Below are 24,261 nucleotides of genomic sequence, written 5' to 3'. Positions count from 1 at the left end.
ATTCTCTCCTCTGCTGCTAGTCTACTGAGTGACCTTGGAGAAGTCACCCAACTTCCATGGCCAAAGGATTTATTAAGGGGAATAGCTAATAGAAATATTCAGGCAACCAGTCTCCATTATAAGGTGATGAATAAAATTTAAATTAAAATTCCACACTGGTAAAAGCGATAAACCTATGAAGCAGTAAGAGCCAAGCCTCATGAGGGTTAAAAGGCATTAAAAACATTCAGGAAACTTAATGTAGAGTTAGGCAGAGGGCTTATTGGGGGATTTTCTTTATAGTTTATAGCAGCAAGGAGAAATTGAAGAAAGTCTGCTCCTTACAGAATCAGCCAGGCATGAAGATGTGGGAATATGATTGATTTAGTAATTTTCCCAGGAAGCCAATGGAATGCCTGGATTTTGTGAGTAAAAATTGTACCCATATTGCCAGTTTTCTTACATGTATTTGAGCAGAGTTCTAAAGAGAAATGACATCTCTGAAAAGAATGCAAACTGAGTCATATTTAGGATATCAAATCAGATTCTAAATTTGTGATTTAAACTAATTCTTTCAGTGGTATGTGTGCTTCATATGTTATATCTATCTATCTATCTATCTATCCATCATCTTAATGCTTCATTTTTGGGAGGTGTTGCAAAGCGATTAGTAATGTCTTTATTAGAGTAACAGAAAACATTGTTTTATTTTCTTTGAGCACAGAACTAAAAATGAAATCGAGGCAACAAATACTACTAACATTCCCCAGTGATTTGTGTGTGTTTGATTACAACACAATAAAGAGGAAATACCTTATGCACAAATACAAAATAAAAACAGAATATTTTAAACTTATTTTTAAAAGTCTAGGTCATTTGATATCAAATAAAATCAATAACCAAAAAAATTAAATTCAACTTTAAACTTTTGTGCTGCTCAGGATCTTTTGGTTCTGTTTGACCTTGGGAAAATAACTTCATCTTTCTAGTTTTCATATTCCTTCCCTGTAAACTTAAGAGGTAGTACTAGGAAAAAAGGGAAAAGAATATTCATTTATATAGTACCTACTATATGTCATGCACTGTACTATGCACTTTACAAATATTTCCTCATAATAACTTTGCAATCTTTCATCCTTTGTTTCAGATTTCCAATGGCATCACATCACATGGTAATATCTTGACTTGAGTAGGTGTTGGATTTAAGTGAGGCAAAGATGCACTAAATTTTCAGCCTCCCTCTCTCATCCAGAGTCATTGAAGTCCAGTGGCAAGATGAAATTCAGGAAAATTGGCAATGGTTCAGAGTGCAGTAGATGATCTTGGCCATTTTCAATGTCTGACCAAGCTCTAAGCATGCCACATCCCTTGCTTCAGCCTCCTTTAACCATTGGAACAAATTGTTCTCAGCCCATTCTGCTGGAGGAACTCTGCACATGCTTGCAGTGAACATCTCCACTCCAACTCACCAATGGATTTGAGACCTATTGGTTCCCTCATCCTGAATTAGCCTACCTATCAAGACAGATTTACTGAGGTGTGTCTAGATCAGGGGTCGGCAGCCTTTTTGGACATGAAATCCATAAACGCCACATTTTTTAAAATGTAATTTCGTCAGAGGCGTCCAGTGCTCACAGTGCGAGCTCTTGTAATAGCGCCTGAAAAAAAAAATTGACTTTATGGCTCGAGAGACATACGTTGCCGACCCCTGGTCTAGATGATGCTAGAACTTCTTAGTCATTAATACTTAGTCCTAAAAGACCACAAGCACTCCTTACCACCCCCAACCCACCCCCAGCAGTGCTACACAAATTGAGAGACTTTGATAGGTTCCTGAGATGTGATAGGCCAGACCACAATGAAAGGAAGGAAAAAACAGAGAGACAGGAAGCGATGTGGAGAAAACTGCTTATGAGAACCAGCAGAGGACATTCTGATTATTTCTACTGCCTTGGTGGCTCTTGCTGAGGGAGGACTTCTGCATTGATGTCTCTGAATTGGAGGGTCTTCTGTGTTGGAGGGATTCTTCTGTCTTGGATTTCTGCTTTGGAGATTGATTTTGCACTGGCAAGATTCTTGCTGAAGAGACTACTGTGACTTCTGGTTGGAGACTGGGTCTTGAAGGAGCCTTTGTCAGAGTTGAGCTGGCTTTCTTCAGATTGGCAATTGTAGGGTATTTAGCTAGACAATGTTTTCTATCTCCTTCCTACATTTCCCCCTTTACTATCTCTACCTTGTTTTAATGAAGCTACTAATCAGTCTTGTGACTTAAGAGTTAATTTTATAAATGGCTACCAGAATAATCATTTTTTTTTACTCATAAATTTAGTCAAACCATTTTTAACCCTTACAGAATTATAGGTGAGATTTGGGTGACAGGTAAACCCCAAAGGTAGATGAGCAACTCTGCAAAGGGCTTGGCAAGCTCTCCTACCAGAGGTGCTAATTCTTCTGAAACAACCCATATATACCACCTTGGATAATGCATGCTAATAGTAAGCCCATTATAAAATTTGAGAAGCTGAGGCAGATAAATATTAATCCCAAAGTTACACAGTTTGGGAAATATAATTTGAATTTGGGTCTTACTAGCTCCAGGTCCAGAGTTCTATTTACTGTACTACCTAGACTAGAATATTTGTAAAACTCTTTCACCTTCCATGATGCTTTCAGTGTCCTCCCTCCTTGGGTTTTGACCTACTTTCTCTCATTCTCCAACTTTAATACACCCTTTCTTTTGGAACAACCAGTCTTGCATCATTTCTCTGACCTTTCAGGCTACCATCACATTCTATCTGAATTTTTACCCTTCAGTATTGAAGGCTACAATCAGTTTCTGTCTTTCTCAGTTATCTTTCAAGATGTCTTCTTTCAGAGAATGTCTCAACAATAGACAAAGACTTCTCAAAGGAATCAATCAAATCTATAACAAAACTGTATTTCTTCAAAGTCATTCAAAAAAAATTTTTTTAATCTCTCTTCTCCTTGGCCCTACCTCCTCACCAATTTGTTCTCCAACAGGCACAGATTCAATTGAAAAGTCTGACCTTCTAGTTCCAAGTGGAAACCATTCTGCCCCCACTGTAATAGCCTGGAAAAGACTTCAAAAGCTAAACTTGAGTGTTTGGGGTCACCGGCATTACCAAGTTTGAAGGATAAAAAGGAGAAACCTAAAGGAAATCAAGACCCCAGGTTCATTTCATCTGCAGGGCTACAGAAAATGACAATAACTGGTAACAACAAAAGAGAAGATAAATTGAAGGATGTGGCTTTTGAAAGGGGCTTTGGTGAGAGATGGTATTGCTATAAAGCCTGTAGTGATTTGAAGGGCATATGGTCACAGGTCTGTTTTCATATTAACCTTCAAAGCAAAGTTTCGAGGAGAAGCTGTCACGGACTTTCTCAATTTGGAGTAATATCCGGAGCCTGCTAGCAGTTTCATTTCTGCCTCATCTTCAAAGTAAGAATGGAAACACCCTAACCAATAAAGATTCGTGACTATGGATAGTATCTGCCTGATATTATAGTGGCATAATAGAAATTGAATCCATCTTGCTGAATTACTCTTGATGATGTTTGAAATCCTTTTTAGAGAAAGATAGAGGAAGACAGGAAGACTTGAGTTCAAATCTGGCCTCAGAAACTTAGTAGCTGCACATTAGACAAATCACTTCACCATTGTCTATCTTGGTTTCCCCAAGTGTAAATGAGGATGGTAGCTGCATCTGTAGCACACGGCTTTTGTGGGAAACAAATGAAATAACATTTGTAAAGGGCTAAACAAATGCCAACAATGATTTCTATTGGGATATATAATTGATTTTTTTAATTTAGGTATGCAAAATGTCACTGAGACTATATACATGTGCAAGTCAATCAATCCAGAAAAAATGACTGAGCCCTTAAGATATGCCAGACTCTGAGCTAATCCATGGGGATGCAAAGACAAAATCACTGCAATCCCTGATCTCGAGCATTGAGATTCTATCTGAAGATTATAATTTCAGTAAATCTTATTAAAATCATAGAATCATAAAATCATTCTGAAAAAAAGGAATCAAATCCAAATTACCAAAGGAACTGCTGCAAACTCCAATTCATTCTATGTTGCAGATGATAAATAAAGTTTAATTGCCATTAGCCAGTAAAATAAATCTTTAGCTTAAGTAGCTGATTGATGTCTCAGGATAGATAGGCATAAAAATGGGTTCTCAAAGCCTCTGTCAGTGGTATTTAAGTCAAGGCAGGTATTAGAAAAGATTTTTAAGGAATATAGACTTAGTGACTGAAGGGTGATTAGCTAACAGACCATAATTTACCTTTTGGGGACCCCTTTTTGGAGGGGCTGTGGTTGCCTAAACTAATTGCTATTACATGGCTTTCTCTCTTTTAAAACCTTTGTTCATTTGAAGCTGTAATTTCATTAATGCTGGGAACTATCTTTGGAAATCACTTCCCTAGATCTTTCAATCAACAAATTCCTATTAAGTGCCTATGAGGCACTGGTCTAGGTGCTAGGTCTATTAAAAAGGGTGCTATCCTCAAGGAGTTAACATTTCATTAGGGAACAGTTAAGTTTGTAGAAACACATAAGTCCATGCAAACTATACCTCAAATAAGTACAAAGAAATCTGGGGAAAAGAACAGAGAAATCTGGGGATTCACAGAAGGCTAAATGCATCCCGTAAAATTTGATCTGAGTTTCTAGACTAAAAAATATAAGCAAAGAAGGACAATCAAGGCAAAGCTATGGAGAAGGAACATGAAGTATCATGTCTAAGGAACTAGGTGTGAAGATGGTATAGACCAGTGATTCCCAAAGTGGGTGCCACCACCCCCTGGTGGGTGCTGCAGCTATAGAGTGGCGGGGATGGCCACAGGTGCATTTGGGGGTGGTGAATAACTGTAAGGGGGTGGTGATAGTATGTGACAGGGGGTGCTAAGTAATATTTTTTTCTGGAAAGGGGTCAGTAGGCCAAAAAAGTTTGGGAACCACTGGTATAGACTGTCTCCTTGCCTATTTTTAAATTAATCAACAAAAACTGAAAACATCTCTACTTAACACTAAGTAAGGGATGTCCACAAGCCACTTGCTAAAGTGGGTGACAATTCAGAAATGACTGACCACCCCCTAGACAGTGCTAAGTAAATTTAAAGACTGCAATTGGTCCTCATAAATTGGAGGAAGGGACAGGAAGGGACATAAAAAAGGGCTATAAAAGATGATGAACTTCTTATCCAAGAGGTCTTTGTTCTGAATTTTTGGATTGAAGGATTTTCTCCTTCAAGACTTCACCTTGGGACTTTTGTCTTTGCCTTCACTTGGACCTGGGACTCTAGCTCTTGAACTGCTTCTCATAAGACTGCTCCTGGATCTTCTCCCTTTGGATCTTCTTCTGGTCAGTGAAAAGCTGACACTTCTTTCCAGATTTCTGGAGAGACTAGTTCCAGAGAGGCCTCCCCTTCTTGGAGGATGCCGTGTGGGTTGAATCCTTGTTTAATTCAACACCAAGTCCTCCAACTGAGGGATTAATGATCCCTGCATGGATTGAGTCAGGGACCAGTGCATCATTTAGATGATAAGCTAGAGTTCTTACTCTACCCTCTTTCACATTTCTCTACTTCATTCTCTCCACCTTCTTTGTAAATAAAGCTACTGAAAGTCATTTTGACTTGGGCTGTATTAATTTTTACATTGGTAACCACAGTATCATCTTAAAATTCTCATTTATTTTAGTCAAACCCTTAATTTAAATTCCTTACATAGGGAAGCTAGATGGTACAGGATACAACTCTGGACTTGGAATCCAGAATCTTCTTCATTAGTTCATATCTAGCCTCAATTACTTACTAGTTATCTAACCCTGGGCAAGTCATTTATCCCTATTTATCCCATCTTCCCCCTCTATAAAATAAGCTGGAGAAGGAAATGCCAAACCACATTGTTGCAAAAACAGTTCCAAATAGGGTCACAAAGAATCAGACACAACTGAAATGACTGAGCAACAATGAAATTGTGAGAATAGCAAGAAAATCAGTCTGCCTAGTCTAGAGAATACAGGATAGAAAATAACATGTGAGGATGCTGCAAAAGTAGGTTGGGGGCTAGTTAGAAAGAAATATAAGAGCCCCATCAAGCTGTTTGTATTTGATTCTACAAGTGATGATGAGCCACTGGCAACTATTGAATGATGTACAATCTGAGAGCTGTGTGGAGGACTGAGAAGTTATGACTTAACTAGGGTAACACATCCAATATATATCAGAAGTAGCACTCAAACCCACAGTTTCATGTATCCAAGGCTAATTGTGCATTCCTATTACCAAACTGCCTCTGAGCATTGAGAACTCTATCATCCATCCACCATCCATCCATCCATTCATTCATTCATCCATCCTTCCATCTGTCTCTCCATTCATCTATCTATCCATCTATCTATCAATCTACCTATTTATCTGTCAATTTGTCTGTCTCAATCTATGTATTTATTTGTGTCTATCACCTACCTATTTGTCTATCCCTTATCTGTCTGTCTATCATTATCTGAAAACTACCATCACAGAAGCAAGATGTATAGCAATGACAATAGGCAGAAAATACTGAAAGCCCAAAGAAAGCAGCCACTTCAGCTTATTTCAGTCTCATAGAGTCAAGTTGCATGCTGAAGCATCCATCCTCATGTACGGCATGTGAAAGGAAACAAGCAAATTTGCTTTTTGAGAACAAGAGGTTTGGAAAATGAAGTACTCTCACTTCTCAGTGATGACAGCTCCTAGATCACAGCAATATGTAAAATCAGGTGATATTTCTCTATCTGCATGAGATGGCCCAATGCCCTTGTTTTGGTAATGTCTGAAAGTTGCTACATTTTATATCTTAATCAGATTGGAGCCTCTTGTAAAGTACCAGGGTTGTTTGTGCCCAAGAAAATAATAGCATAGAACTACTAAAAGTCACATTTCATCAACTGATCAATTTATTCATCAAAAAATGTTTATCAGAGGCAGCCAAGATACTTTTATACCATGGAGGAACCTTTTCTGGGACTTAGGTAACTTCCCCAACTACCAGGTAAATGGATTGAATTGAACAATTTTGGCTTTTCCAGTAGATTATAAACTCCCTAGGAACAAGGATTGGTTTTTATTGTTGTAACCCCAGGACCACATGCATATTACAAGGCAAATCAAGTCAACATATCTTCATTAAGTAGTTACTAAGATCCAGGCATTGATCTAAAAAATGATGGGAGGTAGAAAGTAAAAACAGATCCTGACCTCAAGAAGCTGATAATCTAAAAGAAGCAACAAACAAGGAACTATGCACAAGCAAGACATAGGAAGGAGATATTGCGTTAAAGTCTGGAAAAGGTTTCTTGCAGAAAGACTGACTTATGGACTTGTTTCAGCTAGAAACAAATACTGCTAGGTTTGGGAAACCAGTAGTTAATTGCAGAGAAAAGAGTAGTGATTTTAGAGTCCTGGGACCTATGTTCATACCCCAACTCTCTTACATTTTCCTTCTTTGTCCTTGAACAAGTACTTACACTGTCTAGGCTTCAAGTTCTCCTCTAATATACTGGGATGGAAACTGATAAACACTAAGTCTAGTTTTAGCTTTAAATATATGACCCTACAAAATATATTCTTTTATGTTAAAGCCTTCGTCCATCTCTATTCTCCCCAAATCAGTCAATCTATTTTTGAAAACTGTTCAAGGACTGTTACTATAATTTTTTGAGACCTTTGCTATTATTATTTTAAAGTAGAAAGTTCATGAATAGGGCATAGATCTAAATATTGGGATCTTGTTTCTGAATATCCTTTAAAAGACAATTTGTCAAAGTGTTTTGAAAAAATATAAGGAGTAACACAGTGCAGAGATAGGACTAATAGGCTAGGAGTCTGAAAGTTAGTGCAGTTTGGGAGTGTTTAAATGTTATACTCCCCAAACATATGAAAAGTCTAAGGAGGGCTTCTTAGAATCCAGTTATTCTCTTTATACTGTCCTCTATGTAGAATAACAACAAGAACTGACATTCACAGTCCAGTTATACAAATAATCCCATTTAAGCCATAGAACAACCTCATGAAGTGGGTAATATAGGCTTGATGAATCCTATTTTGTGGATGAGGAAACTGAAGCTTAGAGGGAATGATTGAATCACTATGGAACTATACTGCAATACATAGTACAGTATAGTGGTACAGTAGGCCAGTGGCTAACATTTTTCTTGGTTTTAATTTTTTTTTCAATTTGGAGGCCTGGGTGCTCATAAAATGTTCCTTTAAGGCACTGTGGTGTTTGAGGGAAATTAATTTTTATATTTCATTATTTGATTATCAATATCAATTTATATTCCATTCTCTGACTATAAAGGATGTCTTTGCTGGACAGTCCTAAAAATGCCATTGCATGCTCTAAGATATCTGCTAAATTGGGATGGACCTCACCTAGCTGAGAATTTAAATCTCTTCACTCTTCAGAGAGAATCTAATCTAAACCAGATACTAGCCAGGAGCTTCTGTCCTTTGTCCTCCTTATTGAGGTTGCAAGCAACTTAGCTTATGAAGTTTAAACCTGACCAAAGTGAGGAGGCTTTTCTTACTTGGATCAGTAAATTTGTCATAAATCATGAGATCACAAGCTGGGAGGCTGCTAAAATCTCATGACCAGGGTGATTTCTCAGCTGACCTCCATCTTTTGTTGATGTGATAAACTGGAAGGTACATTTAAGATCACCCAAAACCCTGATCATTGTCTTTGATTTTTGGAGAGAATCAATGGCCATTAATCTATTGATTATTGCTAGTCTAGTAAATAAATTGCTTTTTCATACCCAGAATATCATTTCATTCATCATAGCTTGCAAAATGAATCAATAGAGAAAGAATTCAAATCAATATTATCATGAGCATTTGAAGTAGGTCATAGGAAAAGATAATCATAGATATAACAGAGAGTAAGATCTTTGAAATATTTTTTTGCCTGAGTTTTGGGCCAGAAAACTGTGCCAGTATTGTAAAAGAGTGTGAAAAGTTTAGAATGAATAGGAAAAAGGAAGTTCCATAGTGAGAGGTATTGAATTGGATGGAACTGAGATCAAAGCATATGTGGCTACATTTTTAAAAAACTCTTACCTTCTATCTTAGAATCAATATTAAGTATCAGCACCATGGCAATAGAGCATTGAGTGCTAGGCAATAAGGATTAAGTGATTTGCCCAGGGTCACAAAGATGAGAAATGTCTGGGGCCAGGTCCTTCTGACTCTATGCCTTTCTCTCTATAGTTGCCCCATGTTGGTACAGTTTAATGCAATGGTTCCCAAACGTTTTTGGCCTACCGCCCCCTTTCCAGAAAAAATATTACTTAGCCCCCTGGAAAATAATTTTATTTTTAATTTTAATGGCAATTAATAGGAAAGATAAATGCACCTGTGGCCATCACTGCCCTCCTGGATTGCTGCAGCACCCACCAGGGGGCGGTGGCGCCCACTTTGGGAATCACTGGTTTAATGGGATAAAGGGTAACCTGTCATGGATAAAGACTCATCCAGATCAATATGACACTGGAGAGTGGAGACTAGGACCTGAAAGATAGGCACCATAATAAGATGTTTGGGTTGGAGTCTAATGAAGGAGCCTGTCTTCATTGGCAAGGACTGAGGACTATAAGGTTTAAGGAGATCAGTGTTCAGTAGAATAAGGAAATCTTTGAGGAGGAAGCACACACACTGATATCAGCTCCTTAGAAAAATCTTCAATGAACTAACCCTAGTCTTTACCTCTTGGTTGAAGTACACAGTACTGATAGCCATTTTATTGCTGAGGATAATCAACATTTACTCTCCCTACCTGTGGGCACAATGTTTCCATATGACTGGCTGCTGTCTTGACAATTTTAATTCCATCTTCATTTGCAGACAGGGAACAAGCAAGGTTAGCCACCTAAAAGAGAAGCAAAGAAACCCAAATGTAAGTCATTATTTCTCTATCATAGAGAAGAACACAAAACAGCTGTTATATGAAGCAGGCAAAAGAATATGGAAATTCATTAAAAATCTCAAACCTAAAAAATACAACCCAAATTTATTTTTAAAAAGTCTTTTTGTATCGGACCTAACTAAAAAAGAGGAACCCAAATAGTTCTAGAGAATTGAGGGAATTATAATAATACTCAGTCTCTTGGTATTCCACCACTAATTCATATTGAGAAGATGTGTCTAGGTTCCCTTACTATGGGACTGAAAATAATTCTGTTCCGTGGTTTGAATGCTAATAGATACTTGGAATCTCATATGACTATGGTTTATTTTATGTTTTTAATTGGCTTATTACTTCCCAGAGGTCTATTACGCATACTTAAATTGTACTAAGCAGTGACTGTGTCTTTCTCCATGTTTTATTCAGTATCAAATAGGCTACAGGGCTGGACAAATAAATGTTAATTAAATTCCCCTGTTTTCTCTTTTTTTTCTACTCTGCTATTATTGTTTGAAGCTTCAGTGGCTTGAAGGGGAGGCTGCATGGGAATGGGGATGAGGAGGGAGACAGAGAGGGTGCTGGATTTGGAATATAAAGACCTGAATTCTTGACTATGACTCTCGCTATCTATGTGACCCTAGCTAAGTCACCACCTCTCAGGGTTCCAATCTGTGAAATAATGGAGTTGTAAAAGGAGGGGGGTGGACTAGATCACTTCTGAAGTCTCGTCTGCCTCTAAGTTTGTGATCCTGTGACCTCTCAAGACCATAGCATCTTCCTCCATAAAGTGATGGAGTTAGCCTGGATGACTTCTAAAGTTCTCTCACTCTACAACTCATGATCATAACGCAAGTATAAACTGGGCCAGCGATTCCTTCAGTTGCCATAATTACTGATTAGGCATGTGACCTAGGAACTAGAGTACTAGTCTTGGAGTGAAAGAGGATCAAGTCCTAAATCTGGCTGGCCCAGGCCCAGACCAATCAGTCTGAGCTCCAGGTAATTATCTAAGATTCTAAGTTAGAATGGTTTCTTATCTTATTGGGTTGCCTTTAGAAACTAAAATTTATTATTAATCAATAAAAGGACTATTTAAAAAAAAAGATTGCCTTACATCTGTTACAAAAACTCACTATTTACTAATAAATTCCTAACACATCCATTCTTCAGTCATTATCAATTGCATGTGACTCTTTGTGACTCCATTTGGGTTTTTTGTTTTGTTTTGTTTTGTTTCTTTGGCAAAGACACTAAAGTAGTTTTCCATCTCCTCGAGTAAATGGACTTTAAAATTTTGGCCAAAGTCAACATAGAGTAAGTTTCTGAGGCCAGATTTGAACTCATGAAGATGAGTTTTTTTCTGACTTCTGGCCTAGAACTGTATCTACTGTGCCACTTAGCTTCCATTAGGCAGAAGGAAATAAGTATTCATTAAATGCCTATTATGTGTCAGGCACAGTGCTAAGTGCCTTACAAGTATTATCTCATTTGGTCTTTGCAACAACCCTAGGAGGTAGGTGTTGCTATTATTCCTGTTTTTCAGAGGAGAAAACTGAGGAAGGGGATTTAAATAAATTATGGAAAGTCATACAGGTGTTGTTCTTATTCATCCTTCATTTTTGAAAAGGACCATAGACATTATGGATAACAGGTGATGTCTTGATTTATGCAAGACCGAATTTAAGTGAGGTAGAGTTGCACAAAGAGGTCACTCTAACTCTCTCTTCCATAGAAGTACAATGGCAGGACAAAAGTCAAGACAACTACAAATGGTCCAAGATTCAGTAAATGATGTTGGGGTATCTTCATGTGTGACCAAACTTGAAGCAATCCGCAACTCCTGCTTTAGCTATATGTATGGCTAGTGGAATAAAATTCTCATCCACCCATTCCTCTGGGGTAAGTCTTTACATTCTTAGAATAGACATCCCCCCCAATTCACTGATGGGGTTGAGGCCTATCCGTTACCTTTATCCTGGTTTAGCCCATCTGTTGAGACAGTTCAAGTAGGGTATGGATGCTATGAATGCTACAGTTTCTTGAAGTCACGGGTGAGAGGTAGGTGAAAGATAAACACCAAAGGTGGAGGAATAGCCTTAAAAATGGCTCAGCAGGTCCTCACCCCAGAGGCACTATTCCTTCCTGAAAAGCTCAGACACCCTGTCACACAGCTAATAAGTGTCTGAGGCTGCATTTTAGCTCTTATCTTGCTGACTACAGACTTAGCACTCTAACCATTATATTACATAGCTACCCCATTAGCAAAGAGGCTATCTCTATGCTTCTCTACTTCATGAGTCTCTCTTCTCCAGCTTCCCCTAGGTTATAAACTGACAACAAGTGATAAACACAAAATCTCTAATTTTATATAGGACCATCACTTTGGAGCTTGAAGGGCCCTTCCGTGTCAAGAAGTGGGAACCACTCATATATGAGAAACCTGAGGAATAGCAAAGTTCAAGGATTTGCCAAAGAACCGCAGGTGACTGGAGCTTCAGGATATCAGTCAATTACTTACGAAGCATTTACTATAATGCCCTGTACTATCCAAGATGGATTCATAATTCTAGCCCTATGACTCTGAAGCCAAGATTTTTTTTCAGTGTGTTCCTCCCCATAACTGCTGCCAAGTAGATCAACATAACCAGAATAGGGTCATATCTCTAGGTATTTCAGGATATTAAGAAAATAATGCTTCTTGTAAATTATAGTGAGAGGGATGGCACCTGTGGTTTTATGTAATATGGAATTCCCAGGAGAGGAAACGTTCTCCTCCAATGAAGGTTGTTGCCACCTTCTCAGCAACCTCTAATTTTAGAAAATTGCCCCCAGAATACAGAGATGCAGCAATCTGTGTGGAGTCACAAAGTCAGTGTGATTCAGACACCAATCTGGACCCAGTTACTTCCTAGATAGCTCCCCAGTCACAACTTATCCCTGCTTCCCTGGGAAATAATTTTACACTTTAAAAACTAGCCAATGTCATGTAGCTTTCACTGCTGATAGCTCAGATGTGTTACACACATTGTAAGGGATGCCAGACATAAATAACAAGCTGAGCAAACCAACCAGTGTGCCTTTTAAGTCCTATTGGAAGTCCCACAAACATGTTCCTGTTTCCAATATGTTGCTAAATACATAGATTTATTGGCTCGCCCCTCTTTTTATTGCATTACTTTTAATATAGCCCTAATGGAACAGAGCCCTTTGGTTTGATCTACATATTTTGCAATCAAAGCTTTCTCTACATGATTGGACTTTGGAAGGACACTCCTCACTTTAATAATGCAACAAGGAAAGTCTCGTTCACATGGTCTTGGTTAGCTCCAAGGTCACAAGGCTTCAAGATTCATTTCTGATCAACTATCAGTGAAACAGGGACTTACTTGAACTGGGAAGTTATTGACATGTTTTCTTCCATCCCAAGACAACTGATAAAGGGTAAAGCTAGGGGTGCTATTCTTTTTTTAATTTTTATTATCATGCAAAACACTTTTAAATTGGTCACTGCTATAAGAGCACACTCATACAAAGACAAAACTGTATATAAAATCACATGAAAGATGGTTTGCTTTAATCTGTATCCATCCAACTCCAATAGTTCTTTCTCTGGAGGTGAATAGTATCCCCAAACATAAGGCTTTCAGTATTGTCCAGATCAGTGCATTACTGAGAGTAGCTAAGTTTTCACAGCTGATCATCATACAAAATTGCTGTTACTATGTACAATGTTCTCCCAGTTTAGCTTATTTCACTCTGTATCAGTTCATGCAGATGTTTCCAGATTTTTATAAAATCATCTTGCCTATAACTTCTCATAGTATAATAGTATTCCATCACCAACATGTACCAGAGTTTGTTCATCTATTCACCAATTGATGGGCATCCCCTCAATTTCTAATTCTTTGCTACCACACAAAGAGCTACTATAAATATTTTTGTACAAGTAGGTCCTTTCCCCTTTACTATTATTTCTTCTGGATACAGGCCCAGTAGTGGCATTACAGGATCAAAGGTATGCATTGTTTTATAGCCCTTTGGGCAGAGTTGCAAATTGTCCTCTAGAATGGATGGATCTGTTCACAACTCCACCAACAATGCATTAGTGTTAGGGGTGCTATTCTAAGGTCTTTAATGTCATCCAAATTGAAGTATTACTTCCTTAAAGGCAATTTCTATATAACCATTGCTACTGTTTCAATAGAAGATGTATGTTGAAAGGCAATGTGGTATGATGCCTTTAATCTTCAAATTAGGAAAACTTGTGCTCAGTTACTGACACTAATATATCCTGGTTTGCATGAGGAAGTTTTTTATCCTCTAAGTGCTTCAAGCAACCTGAAAGGATGACAATTTGAAGGAAACTTGTCAATCTCCATTGATAGCAAGAGTTTTCTTACCAGGAGTTCCCAAAGTAAACAAAAATAACTAAAACATTATCATGTATGTACACTATTTCTGAACCTATAATTCTAATCGTTTAAGGAATTCCTTGTGGACGTACTGAGTGGTTGTATGTACAACATCGGGCAAAGTCCTTGACTTTTTTGAGTGTCAGATTCTTCATCTATAAAATGGGCATAATTATGCCATATAACTCACAGAAATATAGTAAATAACTTTGGAAATCTATAACTACTAGATAAAAGTTATTGTTATTTTTTAAAAACAAAGGTTAGAATGAATATTCTCTGATTGAAATTCAGTTGTTCAGTTCCTGTTCTGTCCATGGTAGCACACTGCCTTCTAGCTCTTCTAGCTGAAGTTCACAGTTCTCTGAATAGCTTTTCCCAGTGTCCCCTATTTGTGATGTTCCCTTTTGGCTTCCATTTTTATACTTTTGACATATGCTAACAGTCATCCTCAATGCTGCCCTCTTAATTAGAAATATATATATATACAGCTTAACATAAATAAAAAATCATAGGTCTTGGGCTGGAAGGGGAAACTCCCTTACTACTTTCACTTCTTCTACCTGACTCCACCAATAATAAAATAAATGGACCTCTGAAATAACTACAAGGCAACATATTGTAGTTGAAACAATATATTGATTTAGAGTCAAGGGACATTACAGTGACCTAGATCTTCTATTGCCTAGGTTTAGGACCTTACAATTCTCCTTCCTGAGTCTATTTTCTCTAGCCATAAAATGGTAAATTTGGACTAGATTGCCTTTATGCTTGATAATAATCATAATCATAATAATCTTTTGAGATTTGCAAAGTAATTTATCAATTTATACTCCCAATTATCCTTGGGAAATAGGTGCTATTTTATATCCACCGTAGAGTTTAGGAAATTGAGGCAAATATAGGTTAAATTACTTGCCCAGGGTCACACATTAATCTGTTCGAGGGCAGATTGAAACTCCACGTCTTCCTGACTACAGGTCCATGCTCTCTCTAATTAGTTACTCTAAAAGGTTTCTATCAAACTGATTATAATATAGGGGTTCAAAATCTTTGTGTCATGGACCATTTTACACATCTGGTAAAATCTATTGATGCCTTCTCAGAATCATGTTTTTGAATGACTTGAAGAAAATACATAGGTTTCAGAGGAAATTGACTATAATGATATATAGTTAATAGAATACTTTTAAAACAACTTTGTGGATCAAAAATTAAGAACACATGTTAAAACATAGTATATAGAATGAGGTAAATGACTTTTTTTTCCAGTTAAATTAAAGTGAACCAGATAGGACTGTAGGCAGCAATTACCACAATTTTCTCATTTTACAAAAGAGTAACCAAATCACCAGAGATGGGAGGACCTTAACCAAGGATAAAAAAACAAAGCAGTATCAAAGAAGACATTTTATATGAGTTTAAAAAGATAAATTCAAAGGCATTTCTTTTCATTCAATGATTTTCCCCTTTTGTCCCAATTCAAAATGACTTTGTTTCTTTCAAATTTGGCATAGTCTGTGATTCTTGGTTAATTAGTAATAGCTATTAATAATAATTCTCATTTATAAAGAGTTTTGTGATTTGCAAAGAATTTTTTCATGGCATCCCTACTAGGGAGATAGAATAAGTAGCATTACCTCCATTTTACAAATGATGGAACAGGTAAAGAGATGTCAAAGATCTTGTTAGTGTTCACACTGAAAAAAAATGTCTGAATTCTGATCTTTTTTCTGCTTGTCTAAGACGTTGTCTATCACACCATCCAACCTCACTCCACATTACCACATTGTGTGAGTAAATGAAACATAATTCACATTTCTATAGCATTACTAACAAAGAGAGTTGTTTTTACTAAATAAAAATGTTAAATGAATCAGAAAAGAACCATATTTTTCTACTGCCAGGTTTTGACTGATTAGCGACATATTTCTCAGCCATATTAATCTTTGGATCACAGTCCATTCCAAATCTCCATAAGGATGATGAATGAAGCAATCTCTGCTTTTACAAAATCCAAGCACAACAAAAAGAGCCCCAGAACCAGTGCCAGACTATGGGTGACTATAGAAAGATCTGGAAATTTTATTAATAATCATACCCCACTGAAAATAATTTTCCCACTCCTCACATGCCACTTTTTCTTCATTTACACATGTATTTATAATATCATTCCTTAAAATCATCATGTATTATATTGTATTTAGTTTGAATTTAGTTACATATGAACATTGTTTCCTGCCTCTAAGTAGTCTCTAGGCTCCTTGAATGCCAAGCTTGTTTTGTTGCTATCTTTGTATCCTCACCTCCTGAAATATTATTGTATATTTTTTTTAACTAATTTCCTTTTTATTTCAATACAATATGTGGTAAAAATTTAACAGGATTTGTTGGCATTTGTGCTTCTTACAAAAGGAAATGGACTTTCTAAAAGCATTTTTAGTTAAGATTTAAGGAATGTCTCTAGTTAAACACTTACAACAAATCATTTCCAAATGTTTATTATTGTTATGGCAAATATTGACTTTTATATTGATTGGTATTGGTATCAATAACTGCCAATAGTTGTTGGTAAGCTATTAGGTTTAAGGGTTATCCAGTTAATGACAGCTGGAAAAATGGCTGGACTTTGCGGTTGAGGAAATAAATTTGAAACTGGTTACTAAAAAAAAAACAAAAACAAAAACAAAAACCTACTTATTATAACTATAAGAATGCATGGAAAGGAAAAGGAAAGAAAATTATGAAATGTATTGATTATATGTATATATCTCCCTAAGCTAAGAATTCTAACTAAAACTCAAAAAATCCCAACTAAAAACTCCGCAAGGAGCATCTTCTGCCTGGAAACTAGGCCTACATTATAACTCTTTAATCTATCTAAAATATATCTCTAACTACATAATCTACTCCATATTATAAATATTCTTATATTGTATCTTCAAATAATTAATTCAGCTTCTCTGTCTCTCTCTCCAGTTTCTAAGCTCCAACTGCGATAGGAAAACAGACATTGCAGGGTTTACAGAAGTGATGTTCTCTTCTGCCCCCTCTGTTAGAATCAGGGAAAAGTTAGAGTCAAACCCACTATGTCTTTGAATCCTTCTTCAGTCTTTCTCAAACACAAGATGTTATTCCTAACCAGCTATCTCCAAAATCCTCAAGGAATATCAGAGGAAAACCACCAACTATCTACCCTCTGAGCCTCAAACTCAAAGAGTGTCTAGAATTCCTAACTGCCTCTGCTAGGGGAACCTGGGAATTATTTTCCCATCATCTCTTGAGGATTCCACTCTGAATTTAAAGGAGCTTACTTCATTCAAACCTATCTTTCTAGCTAACCACTTATTCCTAATTTTCAAAAAATCTCTAATTACTTCATTTATTAAGAATTTATTCCCTACAGTATGGACCCAAATATAAGTTTTCATGTGGCAGGCATTTGTATTTCCTGTATATCTACAGATATGTATTTCACAAAGTACATTAGGTACCCAAACAGGTTAATACAAACAAGTATATGGCCCAGGGCACCATGTGCTTAGAACATGGTCAAATAGACATGAGTTTGAATGCAATCTCAAACACTTAATAAGAGTATGTACCTGGACAAATCATTTAATCTCTATTTTCCCAAGTTTCCTCATCTATAAGATGGGCCTACTAATAGTGCCAACTTCTCAGGATGTTTTGAAATTCAAAAAGAAATAATGCATAGCAAATGTTTTTAAAATATTGTTATATAAGTGCTATTGTGATGATTAATTTAATGATAATTCAATAAGTATAATATATGGCTAATGATAATAATAATAATTGACTTTTACATAGTGCTTTATGGTTTACACAATGCTTTATCACATTTGAACCTCATAACAGCCCTGGGAGGTAGAGGCTATTGTTATTTTCATATTACAGATAAGAAAAGTTAAGCTAAAGAATTTAAGTGACTTGCTCAAGGTCACACAGAAAATGCCTGAGACATGAATTAAACTTAGGTGTTCCTGAAACCAAACAGTTTGTTCCTTTCCCTATGCCTTTGAGCCATTGCTATATGCCTTCTTTTGGCAGAAGTCATTGATTCTAAATAACAGCACTTATAGCAGTAGTAACCTATACCCATTGTCTCTGATTAATCACAGTATCTGACAATAACACTCACCCTTTGGGGCCAGATGATTTACAGTGCCTTTATTCTTTATTTGGGATGAACAGCTCTCCAAAAATTGGAGCCATTCTTCAAAAACTCACTATTTCCATCATAAGAGGGTTATCACTTCTGAGCTCAGAATTGAACAAGAGGACAGCAGTGAGCTGTCACCAGTCTTTGGGGAATGAGGCTGGCCTTTGAAGGACCTCAAGCTTCTCTCTGAAGTAAAGCCACCCTTTTTAACAATTGCTTTCTTCTAATAATATTGTATGGATTTAAATCATCAAATCCCTCTAGCACTTAAAGAGATGATCCAATATTAGACACAGAGATGCTTAAAATTTTTTAGTTGGCTCTTATTGAATCAAATTAATTAGGCTGCAGGACATTGTATAACCAGTGAAGAGTCATTTGAAAATATTAGTATAAAGAATATGGTAGGCAAGATGTCAACAAATCAACAAGGATTTATTTAGTATTGACTATGTGCCAGACACTATGCTAAGTAATGGTGATAAAATGAAAAGCCAAAGATTATCCCTGCCCTCAAGGAGCTCACAGTCTAATAGGGGAGACAACATGCAAAAAAAAAAAGTGTCCAAGCAGGCTATACAGAGGCAGCTAGGTGACACAGTGAATAAAGTGCTAGACCTAGAGTGAGAGCTAGGTACAAGTATGGCCTCAGATGCTTCTTACCTGTGACTTATCTGTAGAGTTAAGTGACTTGACTCCAATTCCCTAGTCCTTGTCCTTTTATATCAGAGTTGTTACTAAGAAATACAGTAGGATTTAAAAGGCAACAAGCTATAGAAAAAAATTAGAAACAACAGAGGGAAGGACATAAAATTAAGGTGATGTACAAGCAAAATATGGAGGAGAAATGATCCATCCAGTGAGAAGGAAATATAACTAATAGGTAACCAAATGCTAACTTTGTGGGAACTCAGTGTTAATAAAATAGATGAAAAGGCCTCCAGATGTTTCTTAGATCTTCTGTGAAGATTTTATTAAAAAAAACACATTAAATATGAATCAGATACATATTTTATATATCCTTTATATAGTATATTTTATATTCTATAATGGATAATATGTATCATAAAATGCATTAATATAAGAGGACATTAAATATTAAAGAAATGGAAAAGGAAATGAGTGGATGGGCTACTGGTTGCACCATTGAGTAGAGTAGCCATGTAGATGAGATAACAGAGCTATCATAGTACCAACATACAATCATCTTGTCAATGAGCAACATCACCCATTATATAAATAATCACATACTGTGATAATTAGATTAAGTCTACACTGCCCATCTTTAGATTTAATCACCAAAGGTGAGAGCACCTTCCAATTCTGGGAGGTCCTAACCCATGTGTGCTAGAGTGAGTAACAAATCAGAATCAACGGACTGCCCCCTATGCTTTTTATGAGAAAGCATCTATTGTGATTGGACACTCAAGCTAGGGGAAGGCACTGGAAGTGATGTATATGTGACCCCTTTAAAAGAGGGAGTTGAGTGAATGAGGCGGATTCTGGTTTGGTGAAGGGGATCTGAGGGAGCTTTGCTGGTTCGTGACCAAGACTGTTCCACATGGTGAGTTTAAAGACTGAATCTTCCTGAACTTCTATTAAGAAACTTCCTTTTACAGACTCTGTGAATGAAGTTTGCTCCATTCACCTCTGGGCCTCAGGCCCTTTAACCCTCGGCTGAGGGTTAAGAACGACCTGTACTAATCAGTGGGATAGATTCTTATTTCTGTACTTTCTCTCTCTCTTCTCATGTAAATAAAATTCCATAAAAGTCAATTTTGATTTGAGATTATTCTTAATTGAGGATTGATAATAGTTCAATCCTCTGGCAACCATCTTTAACATATTGAACCCATAAAACCCCTTTTTCATCCTTACAATACACACCCACACCTATAAGTGTTCCTAAATATTGTGGTTCAAATGTTCTCACGGCTTTGAAAAGTCAAACCCAAAGCTCTCAAAATTATATCATACTATCAAACATTTTAAGTAGGACAAGACATTAAAAGCCAATTCTTTTGTCTTAAGAAAGAGGAAACTCTTGCAAAGAGAGGAGAGGGAATCAAAGCAGAGTACCAGATCCTTGTCAGTGTAAAGGAAAAACTCAAGTGTGCTACCACAGCATAACCTGCACTAATTAGATTTCTTCTCCATAAAAGTTCTGCCTTAATGCTGCCTTGTGATGTGCAGATCAGCAGAACAGAAGCAGTGACAGTTTCAGTCTAACATTGTAAAGACCTCAAGTTTAGAGTATATGCTTGCTATTTGAGAATGCCCCACCAAAGCTTAATGCCCAATACTAAGATGTTGATAGTTCCCTTGCATTCTGCCCTAGACAGAGCACACGTGGAGAATTATTCTATGTTTTTAAAAAATAGTTTACATTTATTTAATCTAGCATTTGTTTTCACTCTCCTCCAATTTAAAAGAGGCAGTTAAAAAAAGAAGGAAAAACATACATAGTCAAACAGATCAAATTTCCACATTCATCAAGTCCAAAAGAATATGTCTCATTATTGATACTTCTATACCAGGAGGTGGGTAACATAAAACATAATCAGTTCTCTGGATATATAGTTGGTTACCATCTTCACAGGTCACAATCGTAAGTTGTTCTATATTTGTTTTTACTGTGTTATTGCATTTGTATGTTTCATTTTTGTGGTTCTGCTTATTTCACTCTGTATGAGTTTATAAAAATCTTTCAAAATTTCTCAGTACTCATCCCTTCCATTATTTTTCATGGTACAGTAATATCTCATTACATTAATATTCCATAATATGCTCAGCCATTCCCCAGTTGATGAACATTCCCTAAGCTTCAAGTTCTTTCTCACCATAAAAAGTGCTGGTATAATCTTTTTGAGGCATGAATCCTTGTCCATTGTCTTTGTTCTTTTGGGAATATCACATTTAATTCTGAGTGCCACATTTTATTTATTTTTAAACCCTTACCTTTCATATTAGAATCAATACTACATATTGGTTCCAAGACAGAAGAGTGGTAAAGTCTACCCAATGGGAGTTAAGTGACTTGCCCAGGATTTCATGGCTAGGAAGTGTCTGAGGCCAGATTTGAACTTAGGACCTCTCATCTCTAGGCCTGCTCTTAATCCACTGAGCCACCTAGCTGCCCCCCTGAGTACCAAATTTTAATAAGGATATAGGTAAACATGAAAGGGCAATAAGAATACTGAAGGGGCTGGAGACCATGGCATGTAAGCACCATTTGATAGAAATATGGGTAGTCGAAACTTGGAGAGTAGAAAACTTAAGGGAAGATGATAGCTGCATTCAGGCATTTGAAGTGTTATGATGTAGAAGATGGATAAGACTTCCCAAAGACAGAAATAGGAATAATATAGAAAAGCTTCAGAGAAGAAAATTGGCTTGATGCAAGGAAAATACATCCTAACAATTTTGACCTATCTCAAAATGGAACCAGTTGTGATGAGGTACAAGATCATGCCTCACTTGACATCTTTAAGAAAAGGCTAGATGATTAGTTGGTGAGTACCATGTAAAAGGGATTCTTTTTTTAACTACAGATCAAACTAAATTGTCACTAAGGTTCCCTGTGACTTGGACACATTTCTGTGATAGAATACATTCCAGTTTGTCCACTGAATAATGCTGATTGATTTTGTTTTTCACTTATAGCAACTCTCAAAGACTATCCAGTGAATTGGATAGTGAGGCAGGATGGAAGGACTAGTCATGATGACTATAGAACCTGGAAATGTTGATTCAATTAACTAGAAGTTTAACAGAAATTAAAAAAAGTTTGAGTTAGGATAGCACTGTTTTTAGAGAGCAGGTCTCGGATTCTGAAAAAACCTATATTCAAGATATACCTGTCACTGGGACCATAAGCAAGCCATTTACTACCTCAGGAACCCTAACAACTTTTGAATAGAGGAGATCTTAACATTGTGTGTCTGGGAGTGTATGATGTACCTCTTTCACCATCTGGTGCAGCCTACCTATTGCTTCTCAGGGTCATGCCTTTAAATACATCAAATAATATGCACAGAATTGAACAAAGGAACTGTGTATATGTGTTTGTAAAATTCATGGACGTCACGTTAAGAACTTCTGCTATTCTGTTCTTTAAGTTTCTGTAATGTGGTGATTTTTAGAGGAAGTAGTAGATTCTCATGCTTCATTTCCTCAACACTGATAAAATCTGAGGTAAGAACCAAAAAAGAAAAAAAAATGAAGCACCTGTATAGTTTTCTCTATTCATATTCATCCTTCTAATAATATAAGCCTTCTTTCCATCTGCTCTGACCTTGGATGAACTGCTTTGCTTCTCTGGGCCTCATTTCTTTGTCTGTAAAATGGGGTTTTGGACAATATGATGCCTGAGGACATTTTCAATCCTATATCCTATGTCTCATCATCCAAATTTCAGTAAAACCCAATTAAGTCAGTTACATAATTTGTTCATGGGTCATGTGTCTGATTACTTTCTTATCACAAAACATCTATTGCCCACAAATTCATTTTGTCGATCTAGATGCTGAATGATCACAAACTAAAGCAATTTGCCATCATCCTGGGATTTAACATGTTTCTGTGGACTTAATTTATCAAGACAGGGTCCCTGACAGAGGTCTTAATTGATTTCCTGAAAGTTACCCATCCTCCAGTGAAAGAGGATGAAGTTAAGTCTCCTTTGTGACAAGAATGTAATACATTCCTAAGGGAGGTCTGTCAGTGCCTGGGACATTGAACAGAGCTGTTCTGGACAGTTTTCAGCTGTGTCTGTCCCCCTTTGTTCACTGGGAACATAGAGTTCCAGCAAATCTTTAACATCGACGCAAAATAACACATGCAAGCTTTGAATTAGGGAGCACAAAGCATCTCAATGGAAATTAGTTCTCTATTTTTAACTTGGAATCCCCAAAGGAGAAGCATGTGAGGTTTGTGAATCTGAGAAGAGATGGGACCACCAGGAGTTTTCTGAGGGAACAGAGAGATGCTCTATCCATTGGCCATAAGGTATCTGGGACTTTTGGACCTCAGTTTCCCAGCAGGATGACATTGTCAGGGTCCTAATAAGAAAATACAAAGCTAATCTCTTCCCTTAATGCCTAAGAAGGAGCAGGAATATTTAAAAAAAAAACAACTAAAAAACTAACAGAATTCATGAAATTGTCCAGATATCATGGTACTCAGGTACACAACATTCTTTTTCCACTCACATCAGCTCTACTCAATTTATTTCAGCATCTGTTTATTAAATCCTAATTATATTGGTGACATTGTTCTGAAAAAGGAAAAGAAAAACACCCACTCCCAAGGACCTCAAATTTTAGACCCAGCATATTGTATAGAAAGAAGACAACATGCTATATGCATAGAGTGGTAGTCTTGGAGTTATAAAGACATGGGTTCAAACATTACCTTAGCAACTTACTGCCAGTTTGATTCTAAACAAAAAGTAAGTCTAAAAAAAGGAATTTTATCTCCTGAGGCATTAGTTCCATGTTTTTAAACCAAAAGGGAATAAACTAATTAGCATATGAGTTCCCTTTGAGCTTGAAATATAGGATTCTACTGTAATAAACCACATCTGTGTATGTATATATGTAAATATATATTTATTTCTGTGTATAAATTTATAATTTTCTTCCAAGGAGGAACTTTCTCTACTAATATACATGGAAGTATATTAATTTGTATATATATATATA

General features: G+C 36.7%; 1 protein-coding gene across 1 annotated transcript in view; it reads right to left on the bottom strand.

The window, feature by feature from the left end:
• Positions 1-24,261, bottom strand: part of CTNNA3 (catenin alpha 3) — a 2,010,564-nt gene that overhangs the window by 762,284 nt on the left and 1,224,019 nt on the right. Inside the window, exon 9 of the mRNA XM_044660319.1 lies at positions 9,836-9,928. Coding sequence (XP_044516254.1) covers positions 9,836-9,928 — 93 coding nt within the window. The remainder of the gene's footprint in view (positions 1-9,835; positions 9,929-24,261) is intronic.

This window comes from Gracilinanus agilis, chromosome 2, assembly GCF_016433145.1.
Source record: "Gracilinanus agilis isolate LMUSP501 chromosome 2, AgileGrace, whole genome shotgun sequence".
NCBI lineage: Eukaryota > Metazoa > Chordata > Mammalia > Didelphimorphia > Didelphidae > Gracilinanus > Gracilinanus agilis.
The sequence above is the reverse complement of the archived record's forward strand: the minus strand, read 5'-3'. Positions and strand labels throughout refer to the sequence as shown.